Here is a 22,180-nt window from a genome sequence, read left to right on the forward strand (position 1 = left end):
TCAGTGACAAAGATAACTCAAAAACGCTTTGAACTAGGTGGCTGAAATTTGGTATGCGGTCTTTACTTCAAATTTGTAGATTTCTGCCAAATTTTGAGTAAAATTCATTCAGAGAAAATCCGCCTATTCGAATATAAGTTAACTTGATAATTACAAAACAAAGAGAGCTACATAGATAAAGTTCGGTACACAGGTTTAACATTTATAGTGGAGATACCAATCAAATTTTGCGCCAAATCCAATTACTTGTTGACGTTTTGCCAATTTTCTTCATTAAGATCCAAAACTAATTATTAAATGCACCTGTTGGTTAAGTGTATATGAAAGTTAAGACAAAAACACTTTTATCATTTGTCTAATATAAAATTAAATTTTTGGTAAATATTTCAATAAAAAATATCATGATATCTTCTAGGATCTCATGAAAAATAAAAATCGGAGAATTACAAGCAGGAAGTGAGACCTTAAATTAAAACAGAAAAAAATTATCATCTCTTTCTACTGTACAAATTTCATAATCGTTGTTAGTGTAAAAATGAAATGCATAAAAAAAAAATAATAAAGTTTTATTCTTGAAATTTAGACAGAAATTATACAAAACTAATAAAATGTCAACAAAAGAAAGGAAATAACAATTAAAAATAATACAATAAAAGCATAAACTTTAATTTTAAACATACAAAATAAAAGCGATAAATTACAGGAATTTTAAAAATGAAAAAAAAATATATATAATAATTTTATATTTCTAGGTAATGCCATTCATTAGAAGCTAAATAAATTAATCCCAAATGAATAAATATCTTATGAATTCTCGGAATTTAAAAACTTTTTATTATTAATTAATTCTGGCAAATTCATCGGTCACAGGTTGTAACAGGTACTTTCCCCGAATTTAAGTTAAGTTTTTGCTTTCTTCTTTTATCTTTTGTTTGTTTGCTAACAAATTTAGAAAGTAATTACCATTTGCCTCTAGAAAAGGCCCTTTCGTGTTCTATCCAATTTCATATCAGTGCGTGTTTACACCAAGATGAGTTTCCCTAGAACGGCTTCATGCGTGCTGATAGCTCTGTTATCATTGGTAAGCTATAATAAGACATCCAGTGTTTTATCAGTAAATTTCGTTTGATAAATTTATATTCCTTTTTTTAGTATCTTCTCCGATATATAAATTTTTGAATAATTTTTTGTTTATTAGAATATTATTTTATCGTACTTACTTTATCCATTTATCGTAATGCAAACGATTTTTTATACCTTGCATAACAAAACGCTAAAAAAGTTAAAACTTTTGCAGTTAAATTAAACAATTTATTGATTAATAACATTTAAAATTAATTTATCAGATATATTTGTAGAGCTTTTTTAACAAATTGTGTTGCTATAATAGCTTATCCCCGTGTTATCAAATTATATTCTAGTTTACAATAAACAGCAATACTCTACTGTAGAAGATATTTTTAGAGAAATGCTCTTCGTAACATTAATTTTAATTAGAACTAAAAACTTTGGATAATTATCCTGAAAAAATATAGACAAAGCGTAGACATAACTGCTTTATTTCTCTGATTTACTGATTAATTCGGCAATTTTTAGGATGCTATATTTTTAGGTAAATTAAATTCCTCATGATAATTTAACTCTTTGCACTCGAAAGTCTTTTCTCAAGCACCATTGAATTCCTTTCTGACATGGAGTGCATCATTCTAACATTTTATTAATTAAATTTTAATTGTTAAAAATATCTACAGAATGGTTAAAAAAAACTTAGATTTATATTTCAGTTAAACTCAAGTCAAATGTTTCTTTCTTACTTTTTTCAGTTAATTTCGAATAACTTTAAAAATGATTAATAAAAATATTCATTTACTTCCTTTTTCATTTGAAGAAAGAAAATACTTTTAGGGTTTAATGAAACAGCTAATACATTAATTAATTTTTTATAGTTGTAATTTACATTTAAAATTATTTTTGACCGTAAAAAAACATTTATAATTTTGCATATCTTTTTTCCTGCAATCTTTTAACTGTATACAACTGTTGGTGATAAACAGAAATTCTACTGACAAAAGGGCACGAGTTGAGAAATTGAGTACAGAATTTGATATTATTAGTAGTGTGTCTCTAGGTCACGTAATCAATAAAATATAAAAGCGTAATAATCAGCTAATTACGAGAAAATAAATTTTAGCCTTTTATTTCTGCTTATATAGATTATAGACAGTTGGCACAGATTTTCAGTGGCGAAATAATGTGGTTGATTAAGGTCTCTCATACAGAACGGACAATCAGAGTTTGATTCTGGATCCACATTTCAGACTCGTACATAGAGTTACTGAGTTCATTTAAACTCGAAGAGCCAGACAGACAAACAGAGTTTCGGTGATTGGATTTCATTCGAAATTTGATAGAAATGTGCAGATTTGGTCGTAATTCCGTATATTAAATATCAGTAGTCTAGGTCAAAGTGTTTTTGAATTATCTTATTCACAGACAGACAGACATAACACCAGAAATGTGTTTTTCAGACTCAGGTAGATCTGAAACATGGAGCTTCTACAAAATTTTATATTCGAATTTTTTGATTATTACAACATATTCTCTATATTTTGTAAAGTAAAGTATAGCATTCGAAGTGAAAATGTAATGAAATATTATGTTCTTGAAAAATGAATGTTACAAGAATTTCTATTAATAAAAAATGCAACACTTTAAATGATATTTTATTTTCAGGTTTTTATTATTAACGTTGATGGAGGACACAAAAAGGTAAATAAATTTTTTTTAATTGTTGCATAAAATTTTATCATTAGCAATTTCAAATTTGTAATAAAAGGAATAAAAATCTTGTGTAATGATATTTTTAAAACTGATGAGTTGATTACTGTAATAGGTAAGCTTATATAGAGATTAGAATAAAACTTGCCCTCCAAACTTAATAAAAAACCGTTAAAAACTAGAAAGACCCTTCTAAATGGTCTGTTATCCTATTAACAATACCTCGGATATGATTATTACAGATTAAGTAACGGATGTTGTAGTCGAAAATTAAATGTACAATAGCAGAGTGTTTAAGAAATAAAATAAATTAATATTTACAGTAAATTTTAGATATACATATGTAATATGAATTAAAGGGTTTGTTTAATTTCATAGGTATGTTTTCTATCCACACTGCACATGGACATTCAAATCGAAATTAATCACTAAATGGTTAAATTGGTATATAACTTGATTTTTTTTATGGAGTGCTTATGTATCAAAATAATGACAACTTAGTGGATAATATTGATTTTCTTTTTAGGCGCCGAAGACCACCTCAAGTCCACAAAATGCAACCCGAGAAAGAAAAAGCTACATTGCTCCTGACTACGGAATGGATTATTATGACTATCCAGAGGATCTTTTCCTAAATGAAACATACAATGGCACCTACGGACTGGGAGCTTACTATAATGGCTATTACGGTGACTATTATGGACCTTATGCATATCCAGAATTGTATGAATATTACGACGCATTCGATGGCAACAGCACCAAAATTGAGAAGTCCTCCATTACAATGGATAACGAAGAAAAAGGAACGAGAAAACCACAAACCAGAAGGTCGAGACGCAAATCTAGATCGTTGCCAGAGGAAAGTAAAATGAAGCCCCTATGTGTGATGAATCTGTTAAATGCGACGAATTTTTTCGGCAAATATATTCGCCATATTTTCGAGTGCAAAGATAAGGAAATCAAGCATTTCGCATGTTTTGATTCTGAAGGATTTATAAAACCTTGTTACTTGCTGAAAGATAAAATGGAGCCTGAAATGCCTCTGTGCGCATTGAATGTAAGTTGTTCTTGATTTTAGAAACAATTTATGATGTTCGTAAGTTTTTGAGGTTATAAACAGAAGTAGATAGTCGATTGAAAGTCATTAAATGTAGTAATCCTGTGTATTCCAATAATTTCTTTCCATATTATTTATTTATATTGAGAATTCGATGATTTCATGCACTTAATTTAGCCCCTAGTAACTTCATTCTAAAAATATTCTCTTATTTCGTGATCCAATTCCACTTTCGGTTTAATTAATTCCTTTGTAAAAATAATGCGCCATCAGTACTACGTATCAAATGAAAGTGATCCCTTCGGTGCCCTTGAAAAAGTTTCAAAGGTCACCACGTGTATTGAATTGGCGTGTGGCCGGAAATCTCATGTTATATAAGACTAGTGATCATTTGTTTCGGCCCTTTTTGCCTTAATTCTTTCTTTCTTCTGCTTTTGTGCCCCGCTGCGTCTGCTTGTAAATAAATTGTTTTCCTGAGATGGATATTAAAGAGAATTAAAAATACAACTTCTCGTCTATGTCTTCGAACCTGCATTCTGTCTCTCTCTCTCTCTCTCTCTCTCTCTCTCTCTCTCTCTATATATATATATATATATATATATATATATATATATATATATATATATATATATATATATATATATATATATATATATATATATATATATATTCTAAACTTAACTAAATTTCTAACTTTCAGTTTAATCTAGCGCATATCAAAGTCATTCTAAAATATTCTCTTATTTTCTGATCCCATTCCCCTTTTTCTATTTAATTAATTCAACACGAGTTCTGAAATTGCTGAATCGGCTAACAACCGACAAGTTCCCACACTCTAAGTGAAGGGAAAGACTGTCCTTCCGAGTGAAAAACTGTCCAGCTAAGCACATTCTTTTAAAAGATCCCTGCGTTACCCTTGTCTAAACCGGCGCATGTAGAGAAATCCCTATAAAAATTTCATTGTATATAAGCACTGTGAAAATTATTTTCCCTCTCTTTGACCTTTTTCTGCTTTTGTGTCGCGCTGTGAACGGACGTGCCTTGTCCGTGCTACTTGTGCCTCACGGGATGGAAATGAAACGAAGTTAAAAATTCAAAGTGTTTTTTCCGTCTTCGGCCACGACTTCGCTACAAAAATGTTTACATATATATATTTCGTGTATCTCGCAAACGCCTCAAACGATTTGGATCAAATTTTATATAGATAAGGTTTTGCTTTTTAATCTATAGGTGTTTATCTATTGATTAAAAAGGTCTCAGGTCGTTTCTGAAAAACACGATTTTACACACACACAATTTTTTTTAATAACTATTAGAACCTTCTTTTTTTTATTATCATGCTGACAATGTCATATAGCACCATCTCGTAAATTTTTGAGCCACTTGCATTGTTGTCATAAGATGATAATCTATGGGTACCTCAAAATTTTGTGAGATGGCGCTATATGATAATATCCGAATACGATTAAGTTCGGCTCACATCCAATAGCAGTAATGCATTTATTGTGTTAACCAATCAACTTGCCGTACAAATAACATTACATCGGGCATCAAATTAATCTTGGCGATGTTTTTCTTTGGTTAGACCAAGGAATTCACATAGTTTACTTACAATGTATATTTGTAGCTAACCTGTGCATTTTTACAAAGCAAAACATACTTCCCATGGTTCTAGAAATCATTAAAACGTAACAATACTAATCGATTTATTTCTGTTAATTTCAAATAAATTATTTCAGGAAATCTTGCTGAAAACAAGAGATTGTGATTTAAATTTTAATTTTTAAAAATCGAGTATTTATCATAGTCTAATCAGCTTGGATAATTGGGATTTTATTACTTAAGTATTCTTTGTAGGACAAAGTCTAGCCCAAACTAGTACACAGTGTAAATGGTTCTGATGTTCAAGAAAATTATCATAACCCTCTTGATGTGCATATTTTGTACCTTGTATAGAAATTTTGTCAACCATTATTTACTATTTTAATATATTTTATTCATTTAGGAAAATGCTTCTTATGTTACGACTTGCAACTCTACAAAACCTCAGAGCATTTGCTTTAAAGATATAAAACAGATGAATAGAATATCCGTATGCAATGATACGAAGAGAAGAGTATGTTTTGATGGAGGACTGACACTCTGCAGTAACCAAGAGAAAAAGCGAGAAGTACGAGCAATCGACGTTGTAAACTGCCACAATTGCGAAGTAGATGTAAAAATGGTAGTCGACGAAACGGATAATTCTCCTCCCAAAATTCAGATTAATGTGACTAGTTTGGATACTTTAGGTAAATATGCGAATCTAATGGATACTTACGAACCTGAGTTTGATAAATGAGATTTCAATAAAAAATAGAGACATTTTCGAAGAAAAATATTCAGAAATAAAATATGTTCTTAATAATACTAATAATCTCTATGTATAATTTAGTGGACAATTGTTATTGGGAGTTTGAAAAATAAAATTGCATTTATTAATAAAAAATAATTTATTTTATTGTGATTATTTCAGTTTTTGCTGCGTTGAATATTTTAAATGAAAAGTTAACGAATTGTGCATTTCGTTAAATTAAGATTTTGGATATGGTTTTTCTTGATGAATTTATATTTCACAAGAATGGTTGAAAGTTTTTTATTTTATTTTTTTTATTTTTTCAAATTATCGGATTAGTTATTTTAATAAATAATCTTCTTTATTAAGATGAAATTTTAATAAAGAAGATTTCATCTAAATGGATATTTATAAATAGTTTGTACATGATAGGAATTCAAGCTACGGAATATAAACATATAAATACTATGGAACATAAGGAAGTGAAGGTTTCTTAATTATTAATTATATGATCAAATTTTTATTACTTTAAAACCCCTTTTTCCATGTATAGAAAAGATGAACTTATCTTCAGTGCTGCTTTTCCTAATAAATGAAAGCATAATTATTTTTAATCATTTAATTACTTTGTCTTCGAATATCCTTATTCGCAACATTTAATTAAATGTTTTACCATTTTAAAAACTATTAATAACTCAATTTTCGTCAAATCGAAAAATAAATTAACTGTCAGTTTTTAAAAATCGTTTGGAAATCTATAATTTTTTCATTAATTAAGTTTTAAAAATCGTTTGGTAATCTACAATTTTTTAGTAATTAAGTTTTAAAAATCGCTTGGTAATTTATATTTTTTTCAGTAATTAAGTTTTAAAAATCGTTTGAAAGAACTGATATTTCCGTTTTAATTAAGTTTTAAATAATAAGAAAACTTGTATATAATACACTAAAATACTTTTTACAGGAAAAATATTAATAATCTTGCATAAATAATAAACAATGTAAAATAAAATATTCCCGTTAAATGTTGATTGTCTAGACAGTTATATGCTGAAAAAAGTTGGAAATATATATAAAAAAAATATTTAACGGTCAAAATTATAATTGAAAAATAAAAATATACACTATTGTCTTTTTCCAATCAACTTCTGTATTTTTTTCAATAATTTATAATTAAATATCGGAACTATAGAATAGAAATAATGCGAACATTTAGAAAATTAAATATTTAATCTTGATAGTATGAATTTAATTCTTAAGGTGTGAGTTTAAATATCTTTACAATATGCGATTCCATAAATTTCTTCTTCGATTTAAAAAAATTAAGACACGTAGTTTTCTATATGATGTTTTTTTTATAGATAAGTTTCAATTTTAAGTGTGACATAAGACACTGCAGACCTTACATGTATAAAATCTGAGAAATTCTGAAGTATATATTTATTGAATTTTGTACTGCATTAAGCAAATTAAGATCTGAAAATGTCACTGTCAATGAAAGGGTTTACAGGACAGTAAAATTTACGATTAAAAAATGAGTTACCTAAATGTAAACTTAATTCACTATCTTTTTGGCTTGAAGAATACAAACGAACAAAATAATTTTGCATGTTTACTGAGCACACACAGTTTTCTTTCATAATAATTAAGGTACATTTTTTACATAATTTATCCTATCTTTTAGTAGGGTAAAACTTAAGTTTGCTGTGTAACAGCCTTTAGCTTAATTTGGAATATATTCTTTACACATACATGAATATAACAATAAACTCTACATAAAAGAAATAAATAACTAAAATGGTATGTGAGAAAAGAAAAAGAGACATAAAATGAAAAATAATCTTTATTTTCGATTATACAAACTAATTTTAATCGAATGAACATTATCGATCGCTGATAGCAATTTATTTTTGAAAAACACAAACTTCTTAAAATTAGATAAAGAAACATTTATATTAACCACTTAACTGTTTTGCCCGAGTGCCATACGTGCATCGATTTATCGAATTTTGATAGTTGCAAGCAAAAAAATAAGCCATTTATGATAATTATAATGCAATATTAAAATTACTTCAAATACATAGATAAGTCAAGTAGGCAATGGATTTCTATTTGAATCAAAATAAGAAAATATTCCCAAAATAGAAGGTGTCATCTTATTAGATAGTAAAGAAAATGAAACAGTTAAGGGGTTAAGGGCACTTTCTACAGGCCAGTTAAAAAATTAAGCTTTTAAGCATAAAAGAAGGAATTAAAACTATAGTGGGATAAATTCTTTTTAAAATAAGTTTAAAATTGCCATTAATGCATAATTTTTATTCAGCTTATGCAAAATTTGGATCCAAGAGATCCTTACAAAGATAACATTACAACATTTCTTCAACAACAAAAAAAAAAAGACATTATTCCACATTATCTTTTGCAATCAATTAATTTCCGAAAAACAAACCAAATGTAACTTACACAACAGTAACTTCAACCCATCCAAATATTATAATTCAATACATTAATAAAAATCTTAACAAGATAGCTTCTCAAAGACTGTTTTCTTATAATTAAAATTTCTTGGTATATATCTCAAGATTATTCAGAAAATTAGGACTTCAGTTTGAAGACTATAAATCAATTCAATAAATTTTAACGAAATTAAGTTGAAATTAGAAAATTTAAAAGAAAACATTACATTGAATGATATAAAATTATACGCTTAATCCATCTTGGGGATGGTCACCAAAAGAACATGCGCCGTCTCGAATGGGTTAAGTATAATATACTTACCAGGAGTCCTTACCCGTTTTCAAGATTATTATACTAATTTCCAAATTTATAATACTTGAGAAAATATTTGTTTTACTTTAAACAACCATTTAAAGAATTGTTTATCATTATTTTTTTCGTTCAACTTGAATAATTCTATTATCTTTAAGCGGTGATAAGCTGAATACAAACAATATTAATGAACGTCATTATTTGCTATTGAGGCCAATTGACTGTGTCACACCATATACACACTACTAGCGAACCAGTTGACTTTACGTATTTAGTGGAAGAAGTTCCTTAACAATATTTTCTGCGTCACCTTATAATTCGTATCACCGTATTATCATAAAGCATATTTCCTCCATCGTCTTCTTAGCACATCAACTGCGTTTTTCCAATCCTCATTCATAAATTAAGCAAAAATCAATCTGCCATTTTCATATCCGAAATTACTTGGGAATCATACATAACTATGTTAAAATATGCGTTACTATTTAAACACTGATCGCCATAGAAGTTTAAATAAAATGGTTGAAAAACGATTACTGGTTTTCAGGTTGTTTTCTGTAAGGATACATGAACTTAATTAATATTTTATTATTAAGGTGTGTTTTTAACTAAGTTTTTTTTTTATTTAGTTAATGGAATAGTTTCAAAACCACATAGTTTCATTTCTACATTGTTAACGTCAAATGAGAAAGTAGCATTAGTTTTGTTGAAAAAACAACATTAGTTTCTTCGAAATCATATTCTCAAGCCAAATCGTAGCAATATGCAGAAAGGCCCCATTATATAGCAAAATATACAGATTGTGACTAGCAACGCTTAAAGTTAGTTCAGTCTACTTTTCCGGTCATCTATGATCTTCATTGAACTATTGAAATAACCAGATGGTGGTAAAGGGTAACCCGCGGAACTAATAACGTGTTAAACCAAGTTTTCCCAAATCAGACTTAGTTCTTTTCTAAATAAGATTAATAAAGTTCCGAGAGATTATTATTTTTATTTATCTCAGAATTTTTTCTCAGCAGATTTTACTGTATACATATCTCACGAAAATAAAATCATCTATAAACTTTGCACTAAACGAGTTGTTAAAGAAATGGATATTATTAAAGTACAATTAAAATCGGAATGATCGAATAGGTATTATTTTCATTCGTTTTCGCAAGTATTACAACCACATAAATAGTTTTGGAAAATATCGCCAACGACAAATTGATAATGTATAGTTTCCAGTAACGACGTACCATTTATGAAAGTACGCCTCAAACGATGTATTAATTATTATTTGCCTTTTAATTATATTATATGACTTTAAGATCTTTTTATCTTAACATGAAAATTACCAAGAGAACGAATCACATTGCTGTTACAAAAATAGCAGTAGCATACAAGAATAAATTTAACACCAGCAAAAGTAACATTTAAGAAATTAAAAATTTTAAGACATTAATTTAAAAAATTGATTATTTATTTCGACCGACAATCTTCTCTTTTCCCCTCTACAGAAAATGGAATTTAAATTAAATTAATTAATCTTAAATGGAACAACACTGGAACACTAGAGTCCCCGGGGAAACATTACCGGATATTTTAAGGTTGCGCCACTACTTATGATATCTAAACTGAGCTTTGTTATATTATCTACCAATAAATATTTGGGCACCCATGCAAATGAAGATATTTTTTGTCCTGCTCTACGTCACGCCTTCTATATTTAAATATCGTGTAGGCATATCGCATGCAAGATCTCACGAAATTCAAGAGCTGTCTGACTTCGAGAAAGGCGTATTTGTCGGATCTCATAGAAATGGCCAATCCTTGAGGAACATATCTAGTGAGTTAAATATTCCAAAATGTGCTTCGGCCTGGCAGGCTCACGAATCTAAGAAATAGAGACCGACGAGTGTTGCCCAAAGAAATTCGGAAAAACGCACAAAACCGATGGCTCACATACTTCTGAAGTTTCAACAAGCATCTGAGACTGTTCTTTCGATAAATACCATCCACACATTTGATTGTTTTCCATGTTTGTGTTGCCGTCCGTAAGCCTTTGATTACAAAATTCAACCGCGCTACTCGGGTGAAGTGGTGCAAGGCACGTTGAAATTGCACTGTATATGAATGAAAACAGGACGTGATGAATCAAAGCTCAGTCTCTACATATCATTTGGCAGAGTCTGGGTTTGGCGTATGCATGGAGAGCGCCTTTTGTTAAAAGGCATTGTGTCCACAGTAAAGTTTGGAGGAGGTGGAATTATGGTCTGGGAATGTTTCTCATGGTATGGACTGGCACCCTTGATCCCAATTCATGGTAAGCTCAACGGCGACTCCTGCTTCACTATTCTAGATACAATGTGCTTCACTATGTGCTTCATACGTTGTTCAATTTTATGGGTTGAATCAATCCCAATTCATGGTAAGCTCAACGGCGACTCCTGCTTCACTATTCTAGATACAATGTGCTTCACTATGCTATGTGCTTCACTATGCTAGGACAATGTGCTTCCTACGTTGTTCAATTTTATGGGTTGAATCATTGTTATTTCCAGGATGACAAAGCCACTTGTCATATTGCTAGGTCCACCATGAATTGGTGTGATGACAATGGGGTGAACCGACTGAACTGGTCTGCCCAAAGTGCAGACTTGAATCCTATAGAGAACCTCTGGGTCGAGATGAATCCCCGAAATAAGGGGTGCAGCAACCATTCAAAATCATCGAAAGTACTTACATGTCTTCTCCAAGCCGAGTGAAAGAAAATACCACTGTTCATCATCCAAACACTTGTGGAAAACATGCCCCGGAGAGTTAGGATTGTAATTGCTTCAGGTGGAGGCTCTACCAACTATTGAATATGAATAGATTGTGCTTATCTTTTTTATCACAGGTGTCCAATTACTTATTGGTAGATAATGTATGCTCTATATAAGATCTGCAAATTGCCACAATAAATAAAACATTACTATTTCATACGCACAACAGAAAAATGAGCGCATTTTTTCAACGATATAAATCAGCATACTCACCTTTCTTTAAGACTTAATTATAAATTATAATAGTTAAAATTGCCTTACGAAAAGATCAATTTTAACTATGAATTAAATGTAAAGTCATGGTTTCTTTTCCTCTTCATAAAACGCAAAGAACACCAACTAATAGTCAGTAAATTGGGACTTAAGATAACCTTCATAAATTTGAAGCTTGACCTCGAGGTTATCTTGAAGCTTGATGCCAATCAGATATTCTGAAAAAGCACTTCAACTTTAGATTTAGAAAAAATACGGACAGATGCATTTGTTTTCTTAACGAATTCTAATAAATGCTTAATATGTAAAACAGGTCTAATGTATATATACATATATATATGTATGGTTTTTCATCAGCATTTTTGAAAAAAACAGTTTTTTATTTATTTTTTTATTTTCTAACATAACATTCTTAAAATTATAATAACTTTATGAAGAACTTATTTACATATGTTTTTTCATTATAAATTTTATTAATTAAATGCTTAGATATGAAATTATTGATTTCTATGATTTCAAATATGTATCTTAAAGGGGTATAATGAGCAATTTTTTTCAAAAAAATAAATTTTCACCATCGTTTGCGACTTTATATTTATTTCTTTGGAAATTCTTATCGCCTTTTTACCTACTATCACTCCTCAGAAGTTTTCGGTAGAATTTTGCAATACCTTCTGTAAACATCGGTACTGATGTTGCAGCGATGTTTACCGGAAAACATTTTAGTTTTTCTTGAATATTTTAAAACATCATCAGTTTTCACACCACAGACTTACATCAAATTAAGGAGTATAAAATTCCTTATATTTTCAAGTTTTTATTTTTCTTAAAGTTTAAATATTTTTGCAGAGAAGGGTTCTAAACTACTTTTACATTTTCAATCATTCACGACCCCCTGGTTCATCAAATCAGCATGTTACTTACATGAAAAATAGCCTTTAAGAATGTGCTTTCACTTAAAAAAATTCATAGTTGAAACATCATTTGTTATTTTTTTATTAATTTTTTACAGTTTTAAACAGTTCTCCGACTCCCTATATTTTTTGCGATTTTTACCCCCTAAACGTCGTTTAGGACCCCATGTTGTATGGTGATTCTTTATCCTCTTGATGTCTACTATCATCCCTCTGAATTTGTCGGTCGAATTCGGCAACACCCTGTATAATATAATTGTAACATATGCCATTAATTATTAGTTTTTATTATTATAATTCATTTTTATAAATTAATCTAGTACGGTATATCAAAGCAAATTATAAACTAGAACGATCCTGATCTAACATTCACAAATAACCCGTAAGTTTAAAAGTAAAAATTGCAATTTGTTATATAATCGTCCACCACCGTCCGTAATGATGAAGGGACTTAAAAATAGCCTCCGCACATTTGATCTGCGTCATTATCGGAAGCCCAAATATCAACTTCAATTCGTCTAGAGGAACAGTCAGGCATTTTTATAACGCATAAATTAAATGATTTTTCTAGATGTGAGTAAGATTAAGCATATAAAGTTAGTTTAAGGGAATAAGTCAGATATGGGATCGTACACTTCTTTTATATTCGATTTTAGCAAAGGTCAATGGGGCATAGGTTGATTTCACGGCTATGTTTGTAAAAGTAGTAGATTGCACGCCTGATAGTTTCAACAGAAACTGTTAGAAAGTGGTCGATTATATGGCTGCACAAAAATTCAAAATGGCATATAGCTACGCTCATGTTTAATCTTGATATATCTTTACTTTTATTTTTTGCTGCACTATAAAATTATAATATTAAATATTTTTTTCATGTAACATAAATATAGTTCTTTATTTAAAAAAAAAAGTAAATTATTTAAATAATATATAAAATACATAAAATAATACATAAAAATTATAATATAATTATATAATCATATATAGATAAATATAAAAAATATTGACAAACAATTTACAAAATTATAATAAATTTTAAAAAATCTCAGTTTTGAAAAAATCAATAGCATAATTCAATGTGTCCAGCATACAGTTTTCTATTTACTTAGTACTGAGGATTTCGAAGAAAAAAAAAATAACGAAAACACATTAAAAAAAAATGTTATCTTATAATTTTTCATTTTTTTTTTTCACTTTCTGTTATCTATTTTTCTGTATTTTCTACACTTTTTCGCATTTCTGTTTTCTCTTGTTGTCGTTACACTGTTTATTAGTGCATACATAAGATAGGCTCTATATATTTTACGTCTGAGGGGCGTGCAACATACCCGAGTTAAATTTCAACCGGTTAAACTTACTCAACAACTCAATAAAACTTACCGGTTTTCAAAAAAGGTGTGAATTTGAGGGGTGTGGAACTTACCCGTGTCCTGTTAATGAGCTGAGATATGCAATTTTTATTATTTTATATTTATATCAGTTCATTATAGTCTCATTGGAAGTTACTGTTAATATTCTCTTTCAGCATTTTTACTTTCTCGTGTATTCAAAAATTCGAACTCGACATTTTGGCGGATCTCCACGTTTTAGACTTCACTGAGTTCGAAAAACACATTTTTGGAAAACATCTGTCTGTCTGTGATAAAGATAACTCAAAAACGCTTTCATCTAGACGGGTGAAATTTGGTATATGGTCTTAATAGCAAATTTGTAGATTTCTATCAAATTTTGTGCCAAAATTGGACAATCCACTCTGTCTGTCCGGCTTCGAATATGATTTAAAACGATAACTAAACAAAGAAGATAGCTAGATAGATAGAATACGATACAAAGAATTAACGTCTATAGTGTAGACATCTATCAAATTTTGAACGATAACCAATAAGGGACTGACCGTCTGTCGATCTGTACTTTTAGAAACTTGTTAAAGCGATAACTTGAAGTCGCAATGATTTAAATATATCAAATTTGGTATTTGATTTTGTGACTACAAGTGTAGTTTTGTGTCAATTTTTTTTTCTTTTTCTCAATCGGTTGAGAAAAACGTGTAACGTCTAAAACACAAATTCGATCGCTGTATACCATTAACCGCATGCCGAATGTTATTCGCCAAAGAACTCGCCAGGTTCAGTAAAAATGCTAAATTCACATCAAAGGTTAATATCTCTCAACTAATGTATGACAAGATTATGCAAGATGTTCCCTGAAGAGAACACCTTTATTACAGAGCACGTGAGAGTGTTTTCTTGGAGACTACTCCCAGTAGTTCATATTTTGTATTTCGCAATGCATCTTTTTCAGTTAATAGATCATTATTTGTTACGATTTGATTTTAATGCTTAGTTTTGATTTGAATGTTATGAACATTTATGCCGGCGTCCTGGCATAGGGGTAGCGCGTCTTCTCCGTGATCTGGGCGTCCCGGGTTCGAGTCCCGGTTTCGGCATGGTTGTTCTTCTGTTGTTCTATGTGTGAATGTGCCCTCCTGTAAAAAGGGGTTGTGCAAGCAAATGAGTGATGCGTGAGTAGCAAAGTCGTACTCTTGGCCCTAGTTGGCGCTGCTATAAAAAAATAAGAGACGTTCCCCCTCAGGCTTAAATCGCTGTCTTCGTAACAGCGGGCTTGTCAGTGGCAAGTGCCATAAGAAACAAACAAACAATGAACATGTATAGAGAACTTTATGTATAGAGAAGATTCCAACGCAAAGAAGCAAAAGTTAGCAAACGCGAGAATTGCACGATGGAGGAGGACGGGGCAACACCTGACATTTAATAAGATATGATATATTCTTCACAGGATAACATCTTCTAGTAACCTCACATACTGTCTAATAAACTTGTCATGTCAGAGACTGATCTAACACGGATTGGTGTACCATAGTTACGAAATATTATCATTTAGCGTGAACTTAGTATTTTTCCAGAATCTATCGTTTCATCCTGTTGTTGTTTCTTATGGCACTTGCCATGGACAAGCCCGCTGTTCGAAGACAGCCGATTTAAGCCTGAAGGGGGAGCGCCTCTTGTTTCTATAGTAGCGCCATCTAGGACCAAGAGAACGACTTAGCTACACACACGTCACAACCCTTTTTACGGGGCGGACTTCATTCACTCAACCACAGATCGTAATTTAGACCTGAATCATAGAACGATCACCCCTGATCCAGTACCCCCAGTGGTATTACTCTCGACATGGAGGAATTTGTGACCACGACAGATTTAACGCGCGTCAGTCACCAAGCACGCGGGGAATCTTCGGCCGATGGGATTCGAACTCGCAACCTAAGGGACGCGAATCCGACGCTCTACCAACCACGCTATCCCGGGCTTCTCGTGTCATCCTTGGAAAATTAGTTGGCAATTAATCTTTGAATGCGTTAATAGTATTCAAAAATCAAGTTTGTGTTTTAGATATGTTTTTCACAACTGATTGAAACACAATGTTGATACAAAGTGGAACTTGTAGTCACAAACTCCCATACCAAATTTGATATATTTCAGTCATTGTGTTTTCGAATAATCACTTTACATGTTCCTGAAAGTACAGACCGACAGACAATCAATCCGTAGTTGGATCGCCAAAATCTCATGTTCGAACTTTTGAGATGATTACATTACTTTCTCTACACTACGTATACGTAATAATGACATCTGCGAAACGGCAATATCCATTTTTAAAAGCTGTTATTTTTGAAAACTTTTCATAAATAAGATTGCTTAATTTCAGTTTCATTTTTTTTTATATATGGAACGGAAGCTCCCAAATATTTTAAAACATATAAAAACAACATCGTAATGCTTATGTAGAATATATAGAAAAATAATCCAAAATGTCCAGTTCTCTGCATATATCAGTATCAATCAATCAAATATATTTATATTTTGCTTTCAACTGAAGAAAGCAGTTACAGATCATTACAAAACAGCATAAAGGGCTTTGTTTTATCCAAACGGAAAGCAGCATAATTAAAATTTTCTAAACGGGTAAATATATATATATTGGAAAAACTGGTAATATTTAATTATTTAAGAATGTTTCATTAGAATAATTAGCTTTTATTAAGATAACGCTGAAGTCTATGTTAATGCACTATTAAAAATGCAAAAAAATTACAATTTCAAACCACAACACAAAATATGAAAAGTAAAGTACTTTCAGAAAATGCAAACCGTTAGATATAAAGGACTCTTTGAAAAATGCTATAACTTTTGTAAACAAAGAATAAAAATAAATTCTTCATCACATATAATTTTAAAAATTCGAAAAAGAAATATATCAATCAAGAACTGACTGCTATTCTGAATGAATTAAGAATTTCGTTCAGTAATCGAAGCTAAAAAACGACACGAATTGTTTTTGGATTATTTGGCATTTAGAACAAATGCATGTTTCTTGATGGAACATTCATTTATTTTAATTACATTTTTCTTTATAACTGTGAAAGTAAATTCTTCAGAGGGAATGACCTAGAGATTCTCCCACCCCCAATGGTGAGGCACAAGAAGGTGAGGGGGGGGGGAGAATGTACGGATGGCCCCAAATTTTCACCAGGTCTTTATATAACTTCTAGTTGGATAGTGTGTTTTGTGAGTAAGTTATAAAATAATGTCAAAATCTGTAGAAAAGTGTTTTTTCTACATCAATAAGGTAATAATAATATTTCAAAAAAAATAATTACAGCCAAAAATCATAAAGCTCTTCTCAAATTACTAATTCTGCTTTCTTATTTAGGGCTATTTTAAATTTAATTGTGGCGCACTATTAAAAGACACAAATAGTTTCTGACAGTCAAATTATAAAATTTTGAATTCAATTATGTATACCTCTGTTGTTTGTGTATTATTATATACTTCTGCTGTTTATTACAACCCCTGTTATATTTATTAATTAAATTATTTGTATACCTCAGAAACACTTTTAAAGCAATATTTTAATATTTTTTCTTATTATATTCAGTACAAGGATTAACAAGTGAGGTTATTGAAGTATTGCGATATCTTTAAACGTAAGAAAATCATTTGATTTAAACATTTGTAACAGATCGTTTGGCATCCATTTCAAGGCATCTAATAATGCATTTCACATTACAAAAGAAAAATAGAACTTGTAAATTATAGCATATAGATATATTAGAAAACCGCCATATCCGCAAATGGACAAACTTATCTTGTTTTACTGGAAATTATAATAAACCAGCCCATAATGATAAGTATATTTTTCTGGGTACATTTTATCAAGTTTTTCTATTATGTGATACAAATTTAATTTTCTTGACCTGTTACTAAAATTATGAAGAGATCTACTGTTCCCAAGATCATGAGCCGTTTTTTTCGCATGCACAAGTTGACATTTGAACAGTGTATGCATTTTTTTAAATTAATTTATTTATTTACAAATCTATTTATTGGGTTGGCAACTAAGTAATTGCGGATTTTTTTTAGAAAATCAAAGACAATTTTTTCATGGAACTAAATAACTTTATTCTGTAATGTATTGCCGATTTTGATCAATGACCTTTTGCCATCTTTCAGGCAGCATCATAATCCCACGTTCATAAAACTTCTGGTTTTTATTAGCAAAAAACTGAATCAGGTACGATTTGACATCATCATCATTATTGAAATTTTTACCATTCAAGGAGTTTTGTAAAGATCGAAACAAAAAGTAATCAGATGGTGCAAGGTCAGGACTATATGGTGGATGTGGCAAAACATCCCAACCAAGCTCCAATAATTTTGGCCGAATGACCAAAGATGTGTGCGGCCTTGCATTGTCATGATGGAATACAACACCTTTTCGATTTGTCAATTCGGGCCGCTTTTCTTCAACTGCATTGTTTAATTTCGTTAGTTGTTCAATGTAGACATCAGAATTGATCGTTCGGTTGGGTGGTAAGAGTTCAAAGTAGACAATTCCTTTGTAATCCCACCAAACTGATAACAAAACCTTCTTTTGATGAATATCAGCTTTTGATGTTGTTTGAGTTGGTTCACCTGGCCTTCTCCAAGATCTTTTCAGCTAGATATTGTTGTAAACAATCCATTTTTCATCGCCAGTTATCAGTCGTTTTAAAAATGGATCATTTTCATTACGTTTCTTTAGCAAATCGCAGCTGTTAATGCGTTGCGTTAAATGCGTTTCTTTCAGTTCGTGAGGAACTCATGTATCGAGTTTTTGAACATAGCCAAGTTGTTTTAAGTGATTTTCAATGCATGTATGTAATACATTTAGCTTCTCTGCAATCTCACGTGTTGTACTGTGACGATCCGAATCGATTATTGCTTTGATTATGTCGTCATCAACTTCAACTGGACGACCAGAGCGTTTTTCATCTTTGAGTGAAAAATCACCAGAACGAAATTTGGCAAACCCATTTTGACACTGCCGTTCTTTTAAGGCTTCATCACCATAAACAGCACATAACTTTTTATGAGCTTGCGATGCGTTTTTCCCTTTGCGGAAATAAAAAAGCAAAATTTGACGAAAATATTCCTTTTGATTTTCCATTTTTCAACGAACGCCAAACGAAAACTACGCAACCGATCAAAAAACTTTTTTTACTGATTGACAGCTGAATTGCCAACTATCAAATAACAAAATGTGTTTTACATTTGTACTACGTCTGCAAACCTAAAAATTCAACTGAAGCCATCTATGAGTGAAATCCGCAATTACTTAGTTGCCAACCCAATATTTTGGAAAATGCATCCGCGATGTGAGAAATGTACTGCTACAGTTGTAATAATGTTTTCGGTTTAGATGCAACTTGTTTCTTGGTAAAAACACGCGAAGCGTACTGTCCAAATCGATTACTAAATCTTGTGATTTGCTGAAGTATAACTGAACAAAAGTAACGATATCTCCTATCTCCAAAAATGTTGATAACTTTATTACCAAGGATTTTATACTTAATAGCTCCCACCATTCAATATCCAAGTGTGCACAGTAATGTTTCTGTTGAACTAATAAAAAGTTACCAATTAACAAAGGGAGGGGGGGGGGGGAATGCAGAAACTTCTTGAAAATTTCTTCAACTAGATATTTTTGTTTTTGCTTCGATAGGAGTGACAGGGCTTTCCATTGGTGCCATTCTTGTTTAAAAGTATTTTTACGAAATTTCCGGGTTCGTTTGGATAGTGGAAGTGATATGGTGTGGAGAACACTCAATCAGCAGGCTGCAATAGGGGAAAAAAACAAATAAAAAAACGACGTTTATTTACACGAAGACACACAGGACAACACAAAGACGACAACTATATACAGCACAGAGAAGACGATTATCTTCAGCCGAAACGTGCACACAACAAGACTCTACTGCAGACAGTAGCGCACAGCTTAGTTCAGCACTAGCTTGACTCCGTCGCTGCTCTGCTAATAATCTCTGGAAAACTCGTTCTTCACCGTCGATTCCGACTACTCTCCGGCAGCTGCAGACTGCCTCCTTTTATAGGTCTCAGGAGGTGGGGCTAGAAGCCTCTCAACCAATCAGGAACGTTCGAGGCATATCTCGGTTCCTAATGGACGATAGGAACGGGAAAATTCTCGATGTTTCGGGTATAATCTATTTTGGCGCGAAAGTCGCCGCCAAGCTCTGGGACCTCCGAAGCGACACCCGGACTCCGTCCAATACAGATGACTGTAAAACAGTCTTTCTGATGATGGAACCAACTATGCTGGGAAGCAGCATTAAAGATTCGTAATAGTATGATTTCATTAATTTTGAAATCGAATTATTCTTTTGGAATGACACTAGATTGCTTCACCTATTTGTTAAGATTATTTCTCAAATACTTCATAAATGATAATTTAAATAAGCGGTGCTTCTTACTAAACTTTTATCTGCAGATATTCCTTCTCATTAATGAAAAATATCATTTTGTAGAATATTAAGACGATTAAAGTTCATAAATTGATTGTGTTACTGGAAATATTATGCGAGTATATCATATGATTTTGAGCTCATTCATTTTCTCTTTCAATTAAATCCTTTATTTTTTTATTAAATTTATAAACAAATTATATTTTATGACAAACAGCATGCCCTACGGTGCAATGTTTTTAAATGGATGTTGTCTTCACATAAATCTTGCTGAAAGTATTTGGAACATTTTTAAATGATACTAGCTAATTTTAACATCAAAGATAATCCAAAATATTTTCAAGAATTGTTATTAAATCTTCAGGTAACGTCTAGAAATGGGCAGCTAAAGCCTCTTGAGGATGATGCTTTAGAGAAATTGGCAGATTCAAATTTGCGTATATCTAATAGGATCATAAATAATTATCAAATAATATCATCAAAATTATCCTGTTTAAATTAATGAGAGAGAACTATCGATGGAATATGAAAAGTACGATCAAATACGAACAATAAGAAAATAGCAAATTGTCACTGAAAAACTTATACTGTCGTGAGTCAGATGATTGCAAAGCTTTATTCATCAAAAAATAGTCACAAGTTAATAAGCGAATAGTGATCTATGAATACGAAAATTTTTGACAATATAAGGCACAAATGGTTGAACAGAAATTTAATGCTTTTACTTTCTCACATAGGTAGTATAGAGGAAGTATAGTAATTGTCAAAAAATTAGAACTCGCGATTTTGACGAATCTAAGCGTTCCTGAACACGAAGCACATTTTTGGAAAATGCTCTGTATAATGTATGTAAAAATCTGTATGTGACAAAGATAAATAAATAAAAAGCTTTGAGCTCCGCAGATATAACTTGGTATACGGTTTTTACACAAAACTCACAGATTTCCATCAAATTTTGAGTAAAATCTGTTCAGAAAAAGTCCGTCTGTCCGAATACAAGTTAAGACGATAAATACAAAAGGAAAAGAGCTAGATAGATAAGATTCGGTGCACAAGTTTAACATCTACAGTGTAAATATCTGCCAAATTTTGAGCTAAATCAAACTACGGGTTGACTGTCTGTCGGTCAGTACTTTCAGGAATAAGTAAATGCAATAATTCAAAAACGTAATGGCTTGAATATATCGAATTTTGTGACTGAAAGTGCAGTTTTGTGTCAAATTCCTGTTGCAATCGGGTTGAGAAAAACGTGTCTAAAAAACAAATTCCAAAAATTAACTGCCAAATAACTCGTCAAGGTTGACACGATAGATTCAGTAAAAATGGTAAATTCACGACAAAGAGTTAATATTTCGGAACTATTGTACATCATTGCCATGTAAGGCTTTCTCTAACAAGACAAGTTTATTAAAATATATGCGAGAAACGGTTTGGAGAGACCATTTCCGAACGAAATCATAAGCACTTTCAAACCAATAAGGGCGAGGA

At 31.1% G+C, this 22,180-nt stretch overlaps 1 protein-coding gene across 1 annotated transcript; it reads left to right on the plus strand.

The window, feature by feature from the left end:
• The first annotated feature begins 1,005 nt into the window (after positions 1-1,005).
• On the plus strand, positions 1,006-6,276 carry LOC129989295 (uncharacterized). The gene is made up of 4 exons (XM_056097732.1): positions 1,006-1,081; positions 2,734-2,769; positions 3,305-3,835; positions 5,841-6,276. The coding sequence occupies exons 1-4, from the start codon at positions 1,031-1,033 to the stop codon at positions 6,174-6,176; spliced, it is 954 nt and encodes a 317-aa protein (XP_055953707.1). The 5' UTR covers positions 1,006-1,030; the 3' UTR covers positions 6,177-6,276.
• Positions 6,277-22,180: the final 15,904 nt, after the last annotated feature.

The sequence above is a fragment of the Argiope bruennichi genome, chromosome 10 (genome assembly GCF_947563725.1).
Source record: "Argiope bruennichi chromosome 10, qqArgBrue1.1, whole genome shotgun sequence".
NCBI classification, from domain to species: domain Eukaryota; kingdom Metazoa; phylum Arthropoda; class Arachnida; order Araneae; family Araneidae; genus Argiope; species Argiope bruennichi.